The sequence below is a fragment of the Ursus americanus genome, chromosome X (assembly GCF_024610735.1).
Source record: "Ursus americanus isolate L20-20 chromosome X, mUrsAme1.1.p, whole genome shotgun sequence".
Taxonomy (NCBI): domain Eukaryota; kingdom Metazoa; phylum Chordata; class Mammalia; order Carnivora; family Ursidae; genus Ursus; species Ursus americanus.
In genome coordinates this window covers 54025442-54047936 of record NC_142164.1, presented here as the reverse complement: position 1 = coordinate 54047936, position 22495 = coordinate 54025442, and the positions used below count along the sequence as shown (strand labels likewise).

Sequence of the window (22495 nt, the reverse complement as noted above, 5' to 3'; positions counted from 1 at the left end):
CATTTTGCTTATCCTGAGCTCTAGTAGTGCATTTAGGGGCACTTGACATGTGGGGGAAGAGGAATCTTGAGCTACAGTGCAGGACATGGAGCTCTAATTACTGGACCATCAAAGCCCATAGACAAAGAAAGAAAATGCAGTATCAAAGAGCTTGCAAATCCTTGCTCTTCTCTCATATTCTGTAATGACTGTTTTGAGTCACAGGGGAACTTTTCCTACCAATTTAAGCCAGGGACGGGGCAGGACACTAAGGAATGGAGACAGAGAAAAGTGAGTCTATTCCAGGACAGTGGTGGAAGTACTGTAAAATGATGCATCCAACCACCACTCGCAAACCAAAGTCCCTCAGCCCGTTTTCCAAAGTGATCACAGGCTCACTGCGCCTGCTGATAGTCAGTGCGTAGAAGCTGGTTAGCAACGTCCAACTGTGATTTGAGTGCGGTTTTGGATGCTGGTTCCTCTGTGCGCTGGTATTGAAGAATTCACACTAAGCGCTCTAAGTGGCCTGAACTGTTTTACTTCTGAACTCACTAGCCTTTCTCCTGGAAGCGGGGCGAAGCTCTCTCAGCCCCGCGGAGTTTGGAAGCAATGTGCAAATGGAATTGGAGCTGCCGCCACCCTTTTCTTGAATTGAACCCAGGTGCAGGGTGGCGCAGGGTTGCGGAGAGGCATGTTTTGGAGTCCCGCTTTGTGTTCCCACCTCAACACTGGTGGGGCATGGAGGGGGAGGGGCTTGTAGCCTGGGGCACTTTGAGAGCTCTGCTTGATTATTGGCGGTTCTCCCGTCTGACTGCTAGGCAAGAAGCGGAGGAACCATACCGCCCCCTTCTCGGGCTCCATCCTCTTTCACCAGCGAACCCAGAAAGGCCTCAGGTAGTTGGGAGGCCGGCCAGGGAGTCTCCACCTCCTTGCGGGGAGCAGCCATTCGGTGCGCTTGGGAGCCGAAGGGGGTGGGGTCCATTGGCTGGGGGATGCTGTCAGTCTCGGAAGGGGGTGTGTTGGGGGTGGGTTCTCGGACCGCCGCGCGTCCGGGCTACTCGCTGTTCGTTGGGTGGTGGGTGAGCGTGAGCGTGTGAGCGGGGCTACTGTAGACTTGAGAACAGTTCGGAGAGAGCAGAGCGCGCCAGAGAGAGCGCGAGAGAGTGCGGGAGCGAGTGCGAGCAGACCTAGAGGAGACAGGGCGAGAAAACAGGGCCCAAAGACCTACGGTTTGAGACTGAATGACCATGGCTGTCTCCGCACCTCCGGTGATCTCTGCAACTTCCAGCGGTGCCGGCGTCCCAGGGGGCTTATTTCGGGCAGAAACCTTGTACTCGACCCCTGGTGAGTCTCCTCGTCTCACCCCTAATGTGATCAACAGTTTCATGGCCAATAACCACAGCGGCAGCGCCGGGGGTGGCGGGATCGGTGGAGCCAGCGGAGGCAGCGGCAACACTAACACCAACGAGTGCAGGATGGTCGACATGCATGGTGTGAAGGTGGCTTCGTTCCTGATGGACGGTCAGGAATTGATCTGCCTGCCGCAAGTCTTTGATCTCTTCCTTAAGCACCTGGTGGGAGGGTTGCACACGGTGTACACCAAGCTGAAGAGACTGGACATATCCCCCGTGGTGTGTACTGTGGAGCAGGTCCGGATCCTCCGCGGTCTGGGGGCCATCCAGCCTGGGGTGAACCGCTGCAAACTCATCACCAGAAAAGACTTCGAAACTTTGTTCACCGATTGCACCAATGCCAGGTGAGATATTCATTTTTTAGCTTGTTCTTTCCCCCTTTGCCCTCTTCTGCATGTTTCATCACTCTCATCCAACTTTGCAGAGTGTCTTAACTAGCTAGCCTCCAGTCTTCACGCTGTAAGTCGGTGGGGGAAAGAGGACTAGAAGGACTAATTGCCCATCCCTTCTAGTCCCCGCTCAGTGGCAGGGCTTGGGGCTAACATAAGCCCCGTACAAACTTCAGTTTCTTGTCCTTCTACTGAAACTTCACAGCTTTTCGCCCATATCTTGCATGGCTTATTGGCTGCTTGTGGTTATTTGTTAATTTCTCTCTGTGGTTTTTCATTCCTCTTTTGTGGCCATATGGGTCGAGTAGGTTCTCTCCTGAACACAGACACCAGGGACTTTCTAGGGGAGAAGGCTGGCAGAGCTGTAAACTGGGCTCCTAAGCTAGCAATCCAGAACACAGCATTTGGGGGATGCAGAGGGTCGGAAGTCTAGAATCCATCCCAGAGGGTGATTCGTTCCCCATCCTGTGTGTTTGTTGTGAGAGTACATGGGGTGTGTGATGGTGGTGGTTGTGGTGGTGTGTGTATGAGTGTGTGTGTGTGTGTGTGTGAGAGAGAGAGAGAGAGAGAGAGCAGAGGCAGAGACACAGAGAGAGCAAGAGCGCGCGTGCGAGGGAGCGCGAGCGTTTGAGGACGTGTGCATATGCCTGCTGTGCAAAGCTCCCCCGGTTCACGGTACAGCAAAGTCGATGGCTCCCATTTTTTAAAAAAGAACTGCGACAGATGTCGCTTTCCTGGTATCGTCCCTTTTGGGTCATCTGCAGAGGGCAATGTGGGGCAAGAAACGCTGGGGCTGGGAACTGGTTGAGGGTTGTAGTAGAAGTTGGAGAGGATGCTTCCAGCTCTTCTCCCCAGGAAAACAGTTGGAAGGATCCTTTTCCCCCAAAGAGAGGATTTCTTAAATGATGATGGCCAGCTTCTGTGGTTGTAAGTGTACCTCCTTCACATGACAGTAGAATAAATGTCCATTGTCGTATGTCCATAAGCAAATCGTATTCAATGTTTCTAAGTTTAAAAAAGAAAGTAAAATTAACTATATTCAAGATTATTTGACTTTTTAAAGACCTGTGAATTAGTCCTTGTAGTGTTTATTCCCTCTCCAGTCTGGTACCATCTGTTAGGCATGTACACATTTGGCATACAAACCAAGAAATCATCATTCGGTTAAAGGGAGCAAAGGGTTTTGTAGTAAAACAGCACTACCGTTGATCATTTTGCAGAAAACTTCTGCAGAGGTAGACTTTCTCACAATGCAACTTTAAATCATAAGAACGCTGGAATTACCAACTAAAAGGAACTCAGTTGTCAACATCTGTTGTAAAATCCAAATTACTACCTATAGTTGAAGTATACTGACACGTTGTAGACAAACTGTTGCTGACTGCTGCAATAAGATAATGCTACAAAACTTACAAGGGAACCTTTCTTCCCTGACTTTGAGCAGTGTCCTGTGTTCTAGCAATTAAACAGAAAACTGTTTATATGAGAACTTCTAGGTGATTCATATCTGGGGCTTACAAACCTGGTTTATTAGAGCAAATTTTCTTAAGGTAGATAGATGGTCTTAAAACACAAAGGATAACCGCTCCTTTGATAAAATAAGCAATTATAATTTGTAAGAGTAGGAAGGAAATCTTATTTTGACCACAAAGCACCTTACTAATACACAAACTTAGAAACTTACCAGGGACTTCAGATGAGGGCCATCTAGTTCATGTGTTGCCAATTCAAAAAGACACATTTAAACAATTGCAGACCTGAAAACCTATCTTTGCCCCCTCTTTCTCTCCCCCTCCTCCTCTCCTCCTCCCTCCCTTCCCTCTTCTCTCTTACAAACACCCATTATTAAAGTGTAACAATTATTACACACAGGAAATTTGTCCTACCTTAATAATTAATTTACACATCCTCGAGCAAAATCTATGACTTTCATTTAAAAATAAATAGATTAGTATTTTAATGTGACTTTGATGCTTTCCTTTAGGTACAAAGTTTTCTTTAATTAATTTTTATTAGAGCTACTTACCGAAGGGAAAAATGATAAATTACTCTGTATCAAGAGGCAGGTGTTCTTATGCTATTTTTGGACCCTATTATATGATATGTTTTTAGGTTATTATTTTAATTCAGTTAAGTTTTATTGACTCCTTATCACAACATTTAAAATGCTAACTTTTTGGAGGGCTTAAATTGCTTTTGGGTATACGTGTGTATAAAGATGATAGGGAAATATTAAAAATATAAGAAGAAATATGTATGAAATATGATGCCGGTGTCTCCTTTTGCATGTATTTCTTTAGGTACGTTATTAATTAACATTCATTTTCTATAAGTGTGTTGCAAGTGTTATAATATATGTTTGTAAAAGTTTATGAAATATATTCTATGAATGCAGTCCATGAATGGAGATGAGGAAAACTACTAGAAATACACCTATATTGCAATTTCTAGATAGTAAAAAAAAAAAAAAATCAACAACAAACACCCTACAATATTTCTGGGGAAAATCTTATTAATGATAAAATAGCATTACCAAATTTTATCACTGCAAAATGCCCTCATAACCATGTTGTTTAAAACTACAAAATATGATAATGCTTACAGTGGATGCTTTAGGACTTTAGGTAACATGATTTACAGAAATGTGTACCTTAAATCATTCCCAACATCTGAATGATTTTATAAAACTGTGAAATTATTATTTAGATCAACATAATTTCTATGACTTTTCTAGTCAGTGAAAAGAAAGGTGAGGGATGTAAACAAGAATGAGACTCAAGAGAGACAAAATAAGGTAGATAAGACATGAAGCCAGTAAGAGAAAAGCGATGTAGGATATGAGCAGAATGATGCTATGAGAGAAGGTGAAAGATGGATCAGAAGAGCCTATAGAGATGCCCAAAGAAATGAGCAATGAATCAATGGAGACTTGGCTAAAGAGGATTGTCACTGAGGACTCATGACTTCTTAGCTCCTCTGGCTAAAGGGGGATGCAAGGAAAAAGTGTATATATGTTCAGTGAGTGCAAACTCTTATATGCTATTCTTATTTGAGAGAAGAGATTCATCTTCATCTCCCAATGAATAAATTTCCATAATGTATTGTTCAATGGAAGGCCTATTTGTAATGGTGTCATTGGCAATTTTCTTTTCCTACATAATAAGCATTTCTTCTCCTCTCTGTCAGTTAACTAAGGGAGAGTACAAGTCCTGACTTAGGGTATTCTAATTTGGAATGCTTCCTACACTATTCCAGAAGACACAAAATGGACTATTTTCAAATTGGTCATTTTCGAAGACCATAGCGTATTGCCACTAAGTGGCATTTGGATTCGTTCGGCTCGGGACATATTTTTATTAATGTGCACTGAAGAAAGGTGAATGAATAAAATACATAATGATTGTTTCTTTGAAAGTCACAAGAACTCTATCAGTGCTTTATATTAACTATTTTGTTATTAGCTAATTTTCAAAATACTCAAACTTGTTTTCCCAGAAAAGAAGTTGGAAAATAATACCTGCCTTAGCTACTAGAGAATAGTAAGGCTAAAAAAAGCTCTTGACTATACATTGTTCTATTAAATCAAGCTTTACATCACTGCAATTTCAAAGGGCTATGCAATATTTTTCCTTGATGCTTTTTTACTTCAGAAACTAATTGTAGGGAGATTATTCTGACGATCATTAAGAAAATGATGATAAAAAGACCCAAACCAAATGGGAAAACTTATTTTGTTTTAGATCTTTTTTTTTTTTTCCAGCTGAGGCACTGTGATTTTTAAAAAAAATGTCTCGAGGAACAAAACTTGGAGATTTTAACATCAGAGCAGGCAGATTCAGAAAACAAATGTCTAAAAACCTCTCATGCAATGGATTTTCCTTACTAAATTCTTCAAAGTTTAATGCAGCAGTAAAATATTAGATTAAAAATTGGTATTCAGTAAATGTGACAAATCAGCCAGCACATTTTAGTGTTATCTCTTTTCATCTATCCATCTATATAAAAGTAACATTGTTAGATTTCATGATCGGTATTTCATTTGAGGATCAACTGATTAAATGTTATTCAGTCATTTATGTATAGTTAAATGAATGCTTAGAGAAAGAAGAATGTATGATTAAGAAAACATTTAAATGTATTTGGAGACATGATTCAACATATATTCAAATGAGTAAAATTCAGTTTTTTTAAGTTAAAAATTTAAATGATCCAATTGTGGTTAATTGTTATTTTGACCATGTGAATAGAACATAAATGGGCATCCATGTTAGAATAACTTTATGTGAATTATGACTTTAAAACAATTTAAAACTACTTTCAAATACAAGAAATACAATTTTTGTAAGTACTCAGTGATTTCGGCTTTGTATTCACATTCGATGAATATGGTTCATAATCCACACAGAATAGCAATTTACTTTGAAAATTGATGTTTTCATACATAGGAAAGTTATACAAAACCAGATTTTTGAAGAACTTGCATCACTTTCCTGGGCTAATATTTTGTATGACTTAACATTTGCAGAAACAATAAAAAGATTTTAGAAATTAATCTGGGCAGCAAATGCAGACATTTTATTTCATAGAATAATGAGGGGATAGGCAGATTGTCTTTTAAAAGCAGTCACTTAGTCGTCATTGCTCTGTCTTTTATTAGAAGAATGATGTCAAGCTTATAATTAAAGCGATTTAGTCATGTGCCTGGGCACAGAACTTCCACATGTACATTCATTTTAAATGTACACTTCTCATAACCAACAATTTTTGTATTTATCTAAGTACTTGAGCTGGATTTAATATTTGTCCAAACGCTCATTTATTAGGTGGTGGATATTACATTAAAGAAATGATGCACGGTATGATGGAGAATTTCTTTGGATATTTATGTGTACTATTAACCTCAATGTATAGTATGCCAATAATTAGCAAGTGATGGTCTTCAGACATTAATATTTTATATGGTTTCACACAAGAAACCCCTAATACCTGTCAAAAATATCGTCTGAATTATTTGATGCTTTCTTAAGTAATCTTATTTTGTCTGAATGAAATCCCTACGTGCTTTAAAAGTGCTTCTAGTGGGCAAATATAATTGTGAGGAACCTTAATCACAATATATTATGTTTCATTTGGCAATCTAGATCTTCAGGGTCACTTCGTGTGGTGCACTTAGAGATACAAATGATTTGGGTTTATCCACTCTATACATTTCAAATATGTATTAAAACCACCCTAATTGACCACAACTGAAAATATTGTTTTCGGAGAAAGGACATCAAACCTTTCCCCAAAAGCAAAACAATTAGGTATTAATGATATTCTTGTTGCATATTCAGAAGGTCTTTGGTAGCATTTTTTTCCTCCTTTTCTTCCCTTTCACCATCTCAACCTGCAAAACTCTTCACTGTCACTTCAGATCACACAATTCTAAAAAGATAAAACAACATTTAAACACATTTGCTTTGGAAGGGAAATTGAGCATTTGCACCCAATAAGCCTGATTGTGGAACTGCATGCAAATTGTGTTTTGATTTATCTCTTTTACACTTTTTTCCATTTGAATTGATCTTGCATTAATTTCACCAAGCGGCTCTGTGAGGCTGCAGATGTTGCCCTGTGTTTAATAAATCAATGAGACAGATCTGAATGAATCACTTCAGATGGATTCTCTGCTCGGTTTGATGTCTAGATGTTATTCTTAGCTTGTTATCATGACAGATGCATTAATGTTCCCATACACTGCCAGCAATGTCAAAGAGATCGAAGCTTTTAAAGTGGCAGCATCCCTTTTTCCGTTTTCTGCTAGAACAACTAAACTCATTTTACTTTATGTAGGAATCAGAGAAAAATATCAACTCAATCATGAGTTTCTTCATGGGAAAGATTCTGAATTTTCATGCTATATTAACTATTCCAAAATGGTGGAAATCAATATATTAAAACCTAAATATAGTGTAGCTACTTAAAAGTGCACCCCACATTAATATTTAATCATGGTAGGAAAAATGATAATAAGTAATATATGATTGGGACACATTGAAAGTGTCACTATAAATAGAATAATGCCGTATCCAAATTGATTACAGAAGGGTGTTAGTTTTTAAATCCTTACTAATAAGCTTCTTGTTGGCTTAATGCAGCTGTAATGTACTCTTACCAAGGGATTTAGAACTCCTTCAGGATTTAATATTTCTTTTTAGTAGGAAGAAGATAGCCTGTCCACTGTATATTCATCATTTCCTCACTTTGTAAAGCTGAGAATCTAAGAAAAGTTTATTTCATTTTAGTATATTTCAGTTATTTATATTCTGGGTAATTATTTGCAAATCATTCAGTAACAATAAATGCTACTTTTATAATTTAATTTCTCAAACTGTAGAAAAGCATAGGCACAACCAAAAGGAACTTTATCATAACTCCAGTGAAATTTATTACCTACCTGCATTAAATATCATGGCAACCATAATTTATATCATTTAGCCCAAGGCTACATTACCTTGGCTTTAGGAGAGAAACAATCCTGTCAATTATTGTGAAATATTTTGAATTGAATGTTGTAGGTGTTATAACTTTTTAGTTAATCTCTGATATTTGAAAATACAAATTTTAAAAAGGAGATTGGATTTTTCTCTTGTTCAACTTTCTGAAGAATATATATATTAAAATAAATCAGCTTTTAGAAGTAGTTCCTCTTTGTAGCCCTTACAGTATTCTTTCATTACAATTTTGTTAACTTTATTAAAATAGGAAAACAGGAAACACTGTTAATTGATACTATTGAGGTCTCAAATTCTTTGGGAGAATTTTTATCTCCAAAGTTAGGCTAATTTTAGAAGCTTAAGATATATGCTATGATCTCTAGTCTAGTTTAAAGAGAAATTTATAATGAAGTTTAACAAAGTTATATACTGGAGTGATTTTTTCAAATTTTGCTTAAAACATGGGAATATTTTCATGATTTTTTTTTGCCACATCTTTCTTTAGAGCTGAATTTATATATTAGGATTGATGAAATTATATTGAGAATGTGAATATAATATAGCTAATTTGAATATAATATAGGTAAGGGGCAAATTGACATATTTATCACTACCTATAATGATACCCTTAAAAGAGAACTGAATTTGTTGCATAAAAAAACCTTGAAATTGTAATAATAATTTCTAAGGAGTAATTTTAACTTTAGTCATATTCATTGCAAAATTTCATTAAGCCTAATATTGTGTATATTTTAGGCACGTAATTCACATTTGTTAGATGAATACAATCTTGTACACACACACATATTTATTCCTCATCAGAACTCTTTGCACAAATTGCCATTCCTTTGAAAAGTATTTGGAGACATGATTCATAGTTATGTAAGGTATGCAGTTACTATACTATTATGAAACCACTTGTAATCATGCCATAAACTTTTCACAAATATACATATAAAGCTATCAAAACCTAATATATGAAATTAGAACTTTGAAATATATCTTTAAAGAAAGGGTGACTTCTTGGTATTTCCTTTTAGTGAAAACCCACAGAAGGTCCTCTAATATTATGAATAGGCAAGAATTAATCAATAAGACAAGCCTACTACCATAAAATCATTCTCAGCTATTTAGATTTATACTATTTGATATCAGCACTGCCCCTAGTGACAGTTTACTTTTGATCATTCAAACAGAAAATGCATGTTTACCCAAAAAGGGTTGGTAAGAAGAGGGTTTTCCTCCCTTCTACCTATAGCGTGTGCATAGAAACACAAATACCTAAGTCTTATGATTTACTTTTTTTTCCTGGATAATGTCAAGACCCATTCAGTGCAACATGAATTTACATGAAGCACCCCCCTCCAATCCATTTAAAGGAATAACTTAGTTCTTTCAGGTGTAATTAATTTTGAAGAGTAAAATTTCCTTTCATCTAGGATCCCTGAGGTTTAAACTACTCATATATATGTACTATCTTGACCCATTAAAATTATTTGTTTTATTAGAGCAAATCGTGGTGAAAACTTTGTAATTATGCTACTGGAATAATATGGTACAGGAAAGTTAAAAAATAATGAAACACAGTATTTTTATTGCTATATAACCATTTTAGTCTTAAACAAGTTGACTGCTCAATAGTGTATAATGTAGTGTGTATGTTAAGGTATAAAACATTCAATTGCAGTTGTGTCCGAAGATCTTATCAGGTTGCTGGCAACTGTTAGCTGGTAACAGCGTTTAGGCTACACTTAGTATATCTGCTATTTATGTGATGAGTTAAAAAGAAAAAAAAGTAATATTGATCTGTCTCTGGATTAAAGTTTGAAATGGGCAACAGCCCGAACACAAAAGGCTTTTTTTTTTTTTATGATTTCTCAGCTTGCCATTGATCTCCTAGTTTTATTGCATTCATTATTTATTAAAAGAATTTGCAAGCTAAACATAACGTTAAGCTAGTTTGCACACAGGGACCGCACTTAGGAAATTGAATGGAAATTGCATTAGAGATGAACATCTGTGCTATTTTTCCACTCATGTGTTTATGGGTTTGTATAAAAGGTGTATTGGATTAACAGTTATAACCATTATAGCTTACAGCAATATGTTAGATTCTGAGCTTTTAGTTATTTTGGAAGAAGTCTCTCACTTATTTGTCTAACAAAGCATAGTAATAGTATCACAAACAATATTGGGATAAATTTATTTTTATTATATTTGTTAAATGCATTATCTGCATTATGTATCAATTGTGAGATACTCTGCTGTATTGAAGTCAAACATTTAAAAAATATATACATAATTATCATTTAAGACTATTCTCTCTCTTAGTGGCTTTAGGTAGTAGGCTACATAGGTGCAATTTACGTAGTACTTATTTTAAGAATGTTGAGTTTAGTGCCATATTAAAGCACACCAAATTCACAAAAACTATATAAAAACTTTAAGGTGACCATCCATAAAATGTTACCATATGTGTATGTTAGGCCTTGATCCTTCTGGAAGGATAATAACCATATTGACACTGAAGACTTGCTTTATATAACACTATGAACAATAGGGTAGGATACTGTGTGATATGGTTCCCCTCTTGCATTCAATCCAAGGAAATTTATTTACAAAAACTTGAGGACTTCAACTGAAACAGTTCTCCACAGGACATAAGTTAGACCCTCGTGAATATCTTTTTTGCAGTGTTGTCTTTAATCTGTAGACATTTGAAAAACTCAATCTATCAATTTAATTATTGGAATTAAAATAAAATAAAAACCTCCTCACAATCATTTTGATCTTATGATTAGATTTGTCATACGTGTGTGTGTGTGTGTGTGTGTGTGTGTGTGTGTGTGTATGTAGAGTATACTATGTGGTGCCAATGTTGTAGTTGCTGCAAACAGAATGAACACAACAGCTTCTTCTGTCATGGAGCTTACATTCTAGAATCATGCAGGCTGTCTTTAGCTTAGGGTACTTAAACCATATACCTCCTTTATTATATTTGCTAAATTGTGAAATCTTTGTGATTACAAATTTTTTGCCAGACATCCATTGTTGAATACTTCAATTTCCTTTCTCATATCTTCCTTGTGTTATTTTATCAGTAAATGACAGATTTTTTTTAGTTTTTAGAATTATACCAGAAAGTTTCAACTAAAAAAAGAGTTACTGAGATATAAAGCAAAATATTTTAGTTTTATGAATGTAGAGAATTACTCATGTTATAAATAAAATACATATCAGGAGGAGATTGGAATAAAACAGGTATTTCTACTTAAGAATGACTGTAGTTAATTGACTTTAGTATCTTTTCTCTGACATTATTTGCTGAGTCCTTATGATATGAGCCCTTAAAATTCATAAAATTAGTCATTCTGTGAGACATGTTTTTGTAGTAAAATGTGCAACTGTGGATTAAAAAACATGTTTTTTTCCCCATGTAAAAAAGCTTTCTTTCATTAGTGTTAGAGTTTTAAATAGATCCTCAAGCTTAGAGTTTGATTTGCTTTGCAAGATTATTTGCAAACATGTATAATTAAATGTTTAATATTAACATTAAGACTGCTGCTTTGAAAATAGTCTGTGATCTGCTAAACTTCTAAGTTTATTTTGTAAAAAAAATTTATGAGTAGCCTCTAGGTTTTTATTTGAGGAAGACAAAAGGGGAATTTTTTCATAGAAAAAAATTTACTGCATAGTACATTTTATGCATAGTACACAAGTTTTAGGTCTCATTTTATAAGCCAATTAGAATATTCAGTTTGAACACATACACACACACATACACACACACTATGTGTATATATCTAATGTTAACTGATAATATATGAATATTATACATATTCATATGTAATATATAAGTATTATAAACATGTATACATAAATGTATAAAATATTTTCCAAGTCATTTCATTTGTCACTTCATTTCAACAAATATTTAATAAGTACATACTATTCATCTGTTCAAGGCTATTTATCAAGGGGAAAGTAGTGATCTCAAGAACTATCCAAATTCTTATTTTTCTTATCTCCAGATTATGTAGGTAGAATTTTATTGTTACATGGTTAACTCTCAGCAGACCTACATTAATGCAAGGAACAGCAAATGATGTACGCAATTCAAAATTACGGAAAATTAAAGTAACATTAATTAAGCTTTGCAGTGCATTTAAAAATGTTTATGGCATATTTACCTTTCTAAATATATTTTGCTTATTCTACTATTAAATTGTATTACATTTTATGAGTATTTACCGGTGGGAAGGAGAGAGAGCCCAGAAACATGCTAAGGTTGAATTAAATCTGAAATTAAATGCTTCATATAGAAAATATTTTAAGTGAATAAAGCATAAGCAGACATAGAACCTATAGCTAACAGCAGTGTACTGGATCATGTTAGTGATTAACTAAAGTAGTGTATTTCGTTTGAATTTATTCTTATGTTATCTGTGGAAAGATCTCTATACTTAATGGATATAGTAGTCATTACAGCTATTAGCAGATCAAAACCTGGAAAACTGCATGAAGCCAGTTGTTCATTTTAACATGCTTTCCTATGCTTAGGTCCCCTAAATAACCATCTTCCATAAGCTAAACAAGCATTTGTTGACAGAGAAAACATGGCTTTTGGGTTAAAACACTTTGATGAGTATAGCCCTAAATCATTTTTGTGAAGTGTTTCTATTCTATGATGAGAATATTTAATCAATTTTCAGCTTGCAGTTTTAAAAAATGGAACATTATAGTCTTAATGCCAGTCATGTCCTGCAAGAATGGTCATTTTGATGATGGGCACATGCTGACCACCTTGACCTCTGAAGAGGGTTGTAGTAACTGCTCCAGGGCTTAGTTGATCTGAGTACGTTTGGTACATTCACTTTCTTACATTTGCAGTCGTTTTGGATTTGTCCTTGTCATACTAAAAGACTGACAGGTTTTTGTTATTTTAGGGACATGTTCTTTCTCATAAGGTTGTGTGGTGTTTACATAATCTCCATGATGCCAGAGTCTAAAGCTTTTCTTGTTCTTTACAATTTAGTCCCATTGAATTGAATAATTGTCCTTCTGTGTATTGTTTCTTTTTCAAGAGTGCTCTCAGTTTTTAAGTGTAAATAAAACTCAAGGAATTCCCCCTGCTAGATATTTTTTCTGTATTAGTGTAAAAATGTAAAAGTATTTGTCTCATGGATTCATGTTCCATCAAAGAAGGCACAGTGCAGCTCAACAGTTTAGGTTTTCTGTCCAATTAGGAAGGCTCTTTTTTTTTTCCTTAAGATTTTATTATTTTTAAGTAATCTCTGCACCCAATGTGGGGCTTGAACCCACAACCTTGAGATCAAGAGTCGCATGTTCCACTGACTGAGCCAGGCAGGTGCCCCAATTAGGAAGGCCTTGATTTAAAGATAGGAGGACTGTAATTTGGGTAACGTTTGCGTTGATACAGTTCCATTTGGGCATGGACAAAGGAATGAAGCTAAAAAAGGGTGGAGAAAACTTGTTGAGAAAATATTTCTCATGGAAATATTGAATGGATCAGGAACTAGTTGATAGATGAGAGGTAGGCAGTATGTGTGGACTGATGAAGGCCTTTCATGACAGAGTTTTTAAATGAATTATCGCTTTTAATTGCATTCCTTTTATTTTAGTGGTTATTTTAAGCAGATTCATGAACAGGCACAGAAAGCATAAAAAATATTAGCTGTAAATAAAAATATAAACACTAAAGGCAAATGTGGAAGTGTTACTCCATTTGAGGTGAGCTGGTGGCATTTGAAACCGTAACAGAATATTTGAATACATCTTGTCACTAAAATATTTGTTTACTATGCTAGTAAATGTTAACTTAATTTCTAAAATATTTTATACAGCATCCATTTATATTTCTTCTGTAAGTTCCATTACTATTACTGGTCTGTTAGCCTGATTTTAGCTTGCCATAGCACATTTTTATTTTTTTAATTTTTTTTATAATAATATTTTTTATTATATTATGTTAGTCACCATACAGTACATCCCTGATTTTTGATGTAAAGTTCGATGATTCATTAGTTGCATATAACACCCAGTGCACCATGCAATACGTGCCCTCCTTACTACCCAACACCGGCCTATCCCATTCCCCCACCCCCCTCCCCTCTGAAGCCCTCAATTTGTTTCCCAGAGTCCATAGTCTCTCATGCTTCATTCCCCCTTCTGATTATCCCCCTTTCTTTATCCCTTTCTTCCCCTACCGATCTTCCTAGTTCTTATGTTCCATAGATGAGTGAAACATATGATAATTGTCTTTCTCTGCTTGACTTATTTCAGTCAGCATTATCTCCTCCAGTGCTGTCCATGTTGCAGCAAATGTTGAGCAATCATTCTTTTTGATAGCTGAGTAATATTCCATTGTATATATGGACCACAGCTTCTTAATCCAGTCATCTGTTGAAAGGCATCTCGGCTACTTCCATGATTTAGCTATTGTGGACAATGCTGCTATGAACATTGGGGTGCATATGGCCCTTCTCTTCACTATGTCTGTATCTTTGGGGTAACTACCCAGTAGTGCAATGGCTGGGTCATAGGGTAGCTCAACTTTTAACTTTTTAAGGGACCTCCACACTGTTTTCCAGAGGGGCAGTACCAACTTGCATTTCCACCAACAATGTAAGAGGGATCCCCTTTCTTCACATCCTCTCCAGCAATTGTTGTTTCTTTCCTTATCAATTTTTGCCATTCTAACTGGCGTAAGTTGGTATCTTAGTGTGGTTTTGATTTGGATTTCCCTGATGGCTAACGATGTTGAACATTTGTTCACGTGTCTGTTAGCCATTTGTATGTCTTCATTGGAAAAGTGTCTGTTCATATCTTCTGCCCATTTTATGATTTGTTTATTTGTTTCTTGTGTATTGAGTTTGAGAAGTTCTTTGTACATCTTGGATACCAGTCTTTTATCTGTAGTGTCATTTGCAAATACATTCTCCCATTCCGTGGGCTGCCTCTTAATTTTTTTGACTGTTTCCTTGGCTGTGCAGAAGCTTTTTATATTGATGAAGTCACACAAGTTCACTTTTTCTTTTGTTTCTCTTGCCCTTGGAGATTTGTCATGAAAAAGGTTGCTGTGGCCGATGTCGTAGAGGTTGCTGCCTATGCTCTCCTCTAGGATTTTGATGAATTCCTGTCTTACATCGATGTCTTTCATCTATTTAGAGTTGATCTTTGTGTATGGTGTGAGAGAGTGGTCAAGTTTCATTCTTTTGCATGTAGCTGACCAATTTTCACAGCACCATTTATTGAAGAGGCTGTCCTTTTTCCACTGGATGTTTTTTCCTGCTTTATCAAATATTAGTTGCCCAAAGAGCCAAGGGTCCATTTCTGGGTTCTCTATTCTGTTCCATTGGTCTGTGTGTCTGTTTTTGCCCATAGCACATTTTTAAAACACATGTTGACTGTGAATTTTTTTAAAAGGGTTACATTTTGCCGTTGGGTATGTGTGTGAAGTTTTTATTGTATTCAATAGTAACTAAGTGTGCATTTTAGGAAGTAATTTGAACCACTGCATTCAAGATTATTTAACGAACATTAAAATTTGAATTAAAGCACATCAAAGTGGCATTTTTGTCATTTTTGTATTTAATAAGTACAGTAAAGTTTAAATATTTCCTTCATGCCTTCTGCCTGAAAATATATCTGGAAGTTTAAAATTACTAGCTAGGTATAATAGTAAAAATTTTACGTGTATATACTGGTACATAGTTTATATAGTGCTTTCATATATGTTAGCTCATTTATCCTGACCATTAGAATAGTCTGCTTTTACAATTTTGTTTTGAAATTTCTAAATTTTTATAAACAGATGGCTGATCATTTTATGACATGGTACTTCTGGAGATCATTTAATCTCATTTAGGTTTTTTTCACTCAATGCTAAATCAGCATCGTCTGTAGTTATAATGAAACTTATAGTAGGAATAAGATTATAATGGTAATGTTGGTGGGGGTCATATATGGCCTTTTAAGCCATTTTTTAAAAATTTTGAATGAAATGAGGCGTCACTGCAGAGTTTCGAGCAAGGCTGTAACAGGATTTGACTTAGGTTTTTAAAGGATCACTCTGGCTGCAGGTTGAGAATAGGCTTAATTAAAGCGGGGCAAGGGTAGAAGCAGTCAGGGTGCCATTGCGGTGAACTGGGAGAGAGATGGTAGTGGTTTAGACCATAATGGTAGAGTAGGGGTAGTAAGAATCAGATTCTGGGTAGATTTTGAAGGTAAAACCAATAAGGACTTCCTGATGGATTAGACAGTGAGTGTGAGATAAAGAAAACAGTCGTGAGTAACTCCAAGATTTTGGTATGAGCAGCAGAGTAGATTAAGTTTCCATCGTTTCAGAAGGGGAAGGCTGTAGGTGGAGCAGATTTGGGGAGAAAGTTCAGGAGTTCAGTTTTATACTTGTTAGCTTTTAGATATCTTTTTGCATTTTCAGCAGAGATATAGAGTGGTCATTGGATAAAGAAGTTTGGTATTTGGAAGAGTCATCTGGACAGGAGATATAAATTTAGGACAGGAGTGATTGTAAATGGACTGAGTCCTGAGTCAATTCAGCTCAAAGATGATGAAGAAGAGGAGGAATCAGCAAAAGCCTGAGAAAGAAAATCCAGTGAAGTAGGAAAAAAAAAAACAAAAAAAAGACCAAAACAAAAACAAGAGAGAATGGTGTCCCGAAGCTAAGCAAAGAAAATGTATCAGAAAGAAAGGAGTGATCAACCATATCAAATGCTGCTAATCAGCAAAAAACCACAGGACCAAGAATTGGCCATTAGGTGTGACAATGGAAGTCATTGGTGATCTTGAGAGCAGTCTGAGTGGAAAAATATGGATGAAAAGTCTGAGTGACATGTGTTTAAGAGAGAATAGAAGGAGAGGAATTGGAGACAGTATAGACAACTCTTTCCAGTGATTTGCTGCAAAGATAGCATACAACTCAAGGGGGGAGGGAGTAGCTTGAAAGCAGGGATCAATGGATCAAGAGGTTATTATATTTTATTAAGATGGAAGACATAACAGCATTGTGCAGTCAGCAATTTTCCAGTAGAAATTTTAAAAAATTTATGTAAGAGAGAGGAGTATTGCTGAAGTGATATTCTTGAATAGGAGAGAGAGAGTGGATAGGTTCCAGTGCACAGGTAAAGTCATCAGTTTTGGATAAGAGCAAGGTTAGTGCATCCGTAGATGGGAAGCCTGAGTATGTAAATGGAGATTCTGGTTGATCTGGTGTTGGGATTCTATGGGAGTCCTCTTCTGTTAGCTGGGAGGACTGAAAAGGAAGTGTTGGAGGTTTGAGGAGAAAAAGAAAGTGTATAATAGCCATCCAGATGAGGTGAGTGAACTATTTAAAGAGGTTTAGTATGATTCCCAGGCAACATCAACACCTTTTGACGTTTATGATCATAAATTCAAAATGGTTGGTGCAGTTGTGTGTTTTAATTCCACTTATGCGGAGCTGCATTGGTACTGATGCAAAGCAGGGGAAAACTGGATTTAATGAGATTTATGGTTTTGCTAAGTGGTATGAGTCTAACGAAACCAGAGGGGGCAAGAGAGTTGAAGGTTTATGCAAAAAGTGATTATAATGGGTGACAATGCATTTTAAACTGCTAAGGAAAAGAGGACATCGAAGATGTGAGAGACAGTGAAAAGATGGTAGTGTCAATGAATTGGAGGTTCCAAGAAAAGGTCAAAGGATTGTTGGAGTGGGAGTACTAGAAGGTGTGAACCAGAAAGAAGCAGTGAGGGCCAGAGAGTAGGATGCACAAAATTAAAAATATGGAAGTGTTGCAGTTATTGGTAAATTATGAGGTTTAGGGTATGGCCATGGGCATGAGTGGCTGAAGTAAAGAGGGCAAGATATTTAGAGGAGAGGAGATCTAGAAACTGAAAGGCCAGCGTGTTGGTCATATCATCTGTGAATACACTGTTCAACGAAATTGCTAAGGATTAAGAGAGGAGTCAATGTATTGCATTTCAAATTTTGTAGTACATATAGTAATGCTATCAGAATTTGCTTTGTTAAAAAATGATTTTTAACTTAATTTCTAAAATTTTAAAATTAAAGTTGTTGGAATTAAGAACTCAGGGAGCTCAACCTGACCAAATTTTAGAAGTATTCCTCATTCACTATATTACAAAAGTTTGAATATTTACTCTAACAATCCCCATTTTGCCATGAGAATGCTGTGCTTTAGTTAAACTGTCTTAAATAATATGGCAAAAAATAATGTTTTCTAAATAATTTAAATCATGTTTGGTTTATTTTTTACAATAGATAATGCACTTCATTTTTATAATGAACTGAGTTTTTTCCCCCGTGTTTTTATTTGAATTCCAGCTAGTTAACATACAGTGCAATATTAGTTTCAAGTGTAGAATTTAGTGATTCATCGCTTACATATATCACCCAGTGCTCATCACAACAAGTGCTCTCTTTAATACCCATCACCTATTTAATCCATCCTCCCATCCACCTCCCCTCTGGTAACCATCAGTTTGTTCTCTCTAGTCAATAGTCTGTTTCTTGGTTTGCCTCTTTTTTACCCCTATGTTCATCTGTGTTGTTTCTTAAATTCCACATATGAGTGAAATCATCTGGTATTTGTCTTTTTCTGACTTATTCTGCTTAGCATAATATACTCTAGTTCCATCCACCTCATTGCAGATGGCAAGATTTCATTCTTTTTGATGGCTGAGTAGTATTCCATGGTGTGTGTGTGTGTGTGTGTGTGTGTGTGTACACTCTTTATCCATTTATCAGTCAATGGACATTTTTGGGCTTTTTCCATAATTAGGCTACTATTGATAATGCTGCTATAAACATCAGGGTGCACATATCCCCTTGAATCGGTATTTTTGTATCCTTTGGGTAGATACCTAGTAGAGCCATTGCTGGATTGTAGGGTAGCTCTATTTTTAACTTTGTGAGGAACCTCCATACTGTTTTCCAGAGTGGCTGCACCACTTTGCATTCCTGCCAACAGTGCAAGAGGGTTCCCCTTTCTCTGCACCATTGCCAACATCTGTTGTTTCCTGTGTTGTTAATTTTAGCAATGAACTGAGCTTTATATCAGGAACAATATCAGTCCCAGGAAGTGTGTTTGTTGATATTATTATGTCATATATTCATGAAGAGTAAATTAATTTCCCACTTTCATTTCAGTACACTGATATTTTATAAACAGAATACTAAAAATCTGCTAGGTACAGCACAGAATTAATAGTCATGGTTCTTTACTTCTAGATGGTGCATCATGCATTCAACATTGCAGAAACTCAATCAAAATATATTTTTGACACCTGCTGTTCTCTGACTCATATGTTACTTACCTTACATGAAAACTACTTAAACAGCTCTCGCTTCAGTCACCATTTCTCCTAGCTATTCTTTGACTACTAGTTGGGTTTCTGTGACGTTGCAGGTTTGGTGATGAAGAAATAGCTAAGCTTTAAATCAGGTGCTCATGTGAAATCCTTGCAGAGTAAAGCTAGGAAGTTGGTGAAATCAATAGCAATTCCTTGCTAATTACCTGGGAAATGAATTTTCTCTGGTGGAGCTTACCCAGCCATTCACTTGGCATCTTAATAAAGTGGTTGGGGAGAAGGGTTTGGTCAGCATTTGCAAACTCCCATTAGATTCTGTCACTGATTCTGAGTCAGTTTTAGTTTCTACAGCTGGAGAAAAGCAAAGGAAGCCAGATGTAGTAACATCTGCTATTAAGACTCTTGTTTAGGGGGGGTAAAAAAGCAGTTCCATTGTTAAAACTTGATTTTAGCTCTTTTGGGTTGATTTAAAATATCATGTTTCCCTTCTTTACGTACCACTGAAAAGAGACACGTACATACACTAGATACTGGATTATCTCAATCGGGATGGGCTGGCCAAAGTATTGTAGAAAGACTGTTTTAGGCACTATGACCCTAGTATCTATTATACAAAAGCAAAGCAGAGGAACAAGTGATTACTCATCCTGCCTGATATTTCAAATTTGACGAGATTAAACTTCAAATGAATATTTTATCCAAGCATGAATCATCGACAGGTTTGTTAAAACTGAATGGAAGCGCACTGATGTAATATAAACTGCTTAAGGAAAATGATAGCAGAAAGTGTTAAGATTGAGCTTCCAAGAGGAATTACCTCTACTCAAGAATTGAAAAACATCTTTAAAGATCTAGCCGAAGTCTTACCTCCTCTATGAGGACTTCCCTTATCACCTGCAGTGATCTCCTGCTTCTCTGAAATTTTATCTGCGGATAGATAGCTTTCCTCCTACTCCTGTTCTTCTTCTTTCTCCAAATTGTTGTTTTAAGCCGTATATGTTTTCTCTTTCTCCCAACTAGTTTCTAAATTCCTCAAATTCAGGAACAGTCTGATGTGTGTCATTTTATCACTCATAGTGCCTAATATAGTACACAGATGTAAATGTTCAAAATGTTTTCAGTTTGTTAGTATAACTATGATTTATTATAATTAAATTATTTGCTTTGGGAAATATTCATATTTTAAGGAAGGTTATTGCTCTACTTAAAGGGTGTATTATTCTGATTCTGAGTGACAGCTCCTCTTGAACAACAGAAACCTAGGGAATTACTATTCTGTCTCAGATACCCACATTTGTTCTGATTCCAACACTTTCTAAATGTATGACCATCCAAGCCTCAGTTTTTTCATCTAAAAATGGGGATAATATTAGTTACATCAATCACAAAGTTGTTAAGATTAAATGGGATTATGTTCATAAAGTGCTGAAGCACATGGTAAGAGTTAGGTAATTATTAGTTTTTATTACTGAAAGTGGTATCGCACTAACATGTGTGAACCCACATATATACCTACATTCAGAACACAAGAAAAAGGGCAAATCTCAGAATTTAAAATTCTGCAGAAATTTTTGCAACCAGTACTAAATTAACCAGAACTGTGAGTGAAACTGTATGCACTTCATTTTCTAAGAAATTCTTGTATGTTGACTTTCTAGGCTGATACAGCAGCTGGTAGGCCATTTATTACTAGTTCTATTTTGGTGGAAAATTCAGCCTTGTGTGTCATTTAGAGTTTGTGACACATGTACCCTCCCTAGGCTTAATGAGTTGTCTGCAGATGGGCTGTTATTTATTACAGTCATGTAGAATGAAATTGATTGTCTTCTAAAATTAATTTTTCATTTGCCTCCAGCCTTCCTTTAACAGAGGACACACAGTTGCCTGTTTGCAGAAATACTGTTTAATCACATTAATATCTCAGCCCCCCAGGCTGAAGAAGATAATTGTACAAACGAACAGCAAAATCTGTATCTTTAACTTCTTTTTATGATTAAATTATGCAAATGACTTATCTCCTGCCCTTCCAAGCACTAATCATCTAATTAGGAATGATGTGTTAAAGGGATGGTTTTAAATCAGGAGAGGGACGAATGCAGGAAGCAGAAAATGGGAGCTGACAATGAAATCACTGAAGGTACAGTAATGCGTACTAGATGAATCTATGTATTTGGTATGAAAGGAGATGGGAAGGCTCACATATACTATCCACAGACCTGACTTGTGCCATCTTTTGACAGGAGATATAATTCCTTATCTCTGATGACATTTTTTTTTGAGATTAACCTCAAATTCTTAGTAAGGCAAGTGTTAAGTTTCCTTTATTCTTGAACACTCAAGGGATCTAGGGTTTTTATTATTTCACGCGGTGAAGGAGTTGGCTTGCTCTTTTAATCCATGGAGGATAATCTGAGGCAAAGCAATGGGACTGCACCTTGACCAGGAACATACATTAGGTTTTTCAGACAACTTTAGCAGAAGCAGTTCCCTTTTCCATGAAAAATTAAACAAAGTCAAGACACACAAACCCAGAATGAATATAGTCTTCCTACTGGGGAGTTTAGGTTTAAATTCCAGGGTACACTCTAGATATGTATTTGCAAGATCTGACTGTGGCTTTGTACTTCTACTTCCATCCATTGATTGTATACAGTTTTTAGGACAATAGTCCTATTTAGTTGTGGCTGTAGTTATTCTAGGCAATATAGATATTGTCTCTTTTTCGATAACAAATACTTATTAGGTTAACAATAAATATGATAATAAATCATATTATTATTGTTCCTTAGCAACCATGTCAAACTTTATACATTGATGTAGTTTTTATAATAATGTAAAAACATAATAAATCATGCTGTGGAAATGAAAGAAAAGAAGTTTACTGTGT

At 36.1% G+C, this 22495-nt stretch overlaps 1 protein-coding gene across 1 annotated transcript in view; it reads left to right on the top strand.

Annotated features, from left to right (window-relative positions):
• Nucleotides 1-1057: 1057 nt before the first annotated feature.
• The window catches only part of DACH2 (dachshund family transcription factor 2), an 813807-nt gene continuing 792369 nt past the window's right edge, over nt 1058-22495 (top strand). Inside the window, exon 1 of the mRNA XM_087860071.1 lies at nt 1058-1735. Within this exon, the coding sequence (XP_087716197.1) occupies nt 1221-1735 (515 nt within the window). The 5' untranslated portion in view covers nt 1058-1220. The remainder of the gene's footprint in view (nt 1736-22495) is intronic.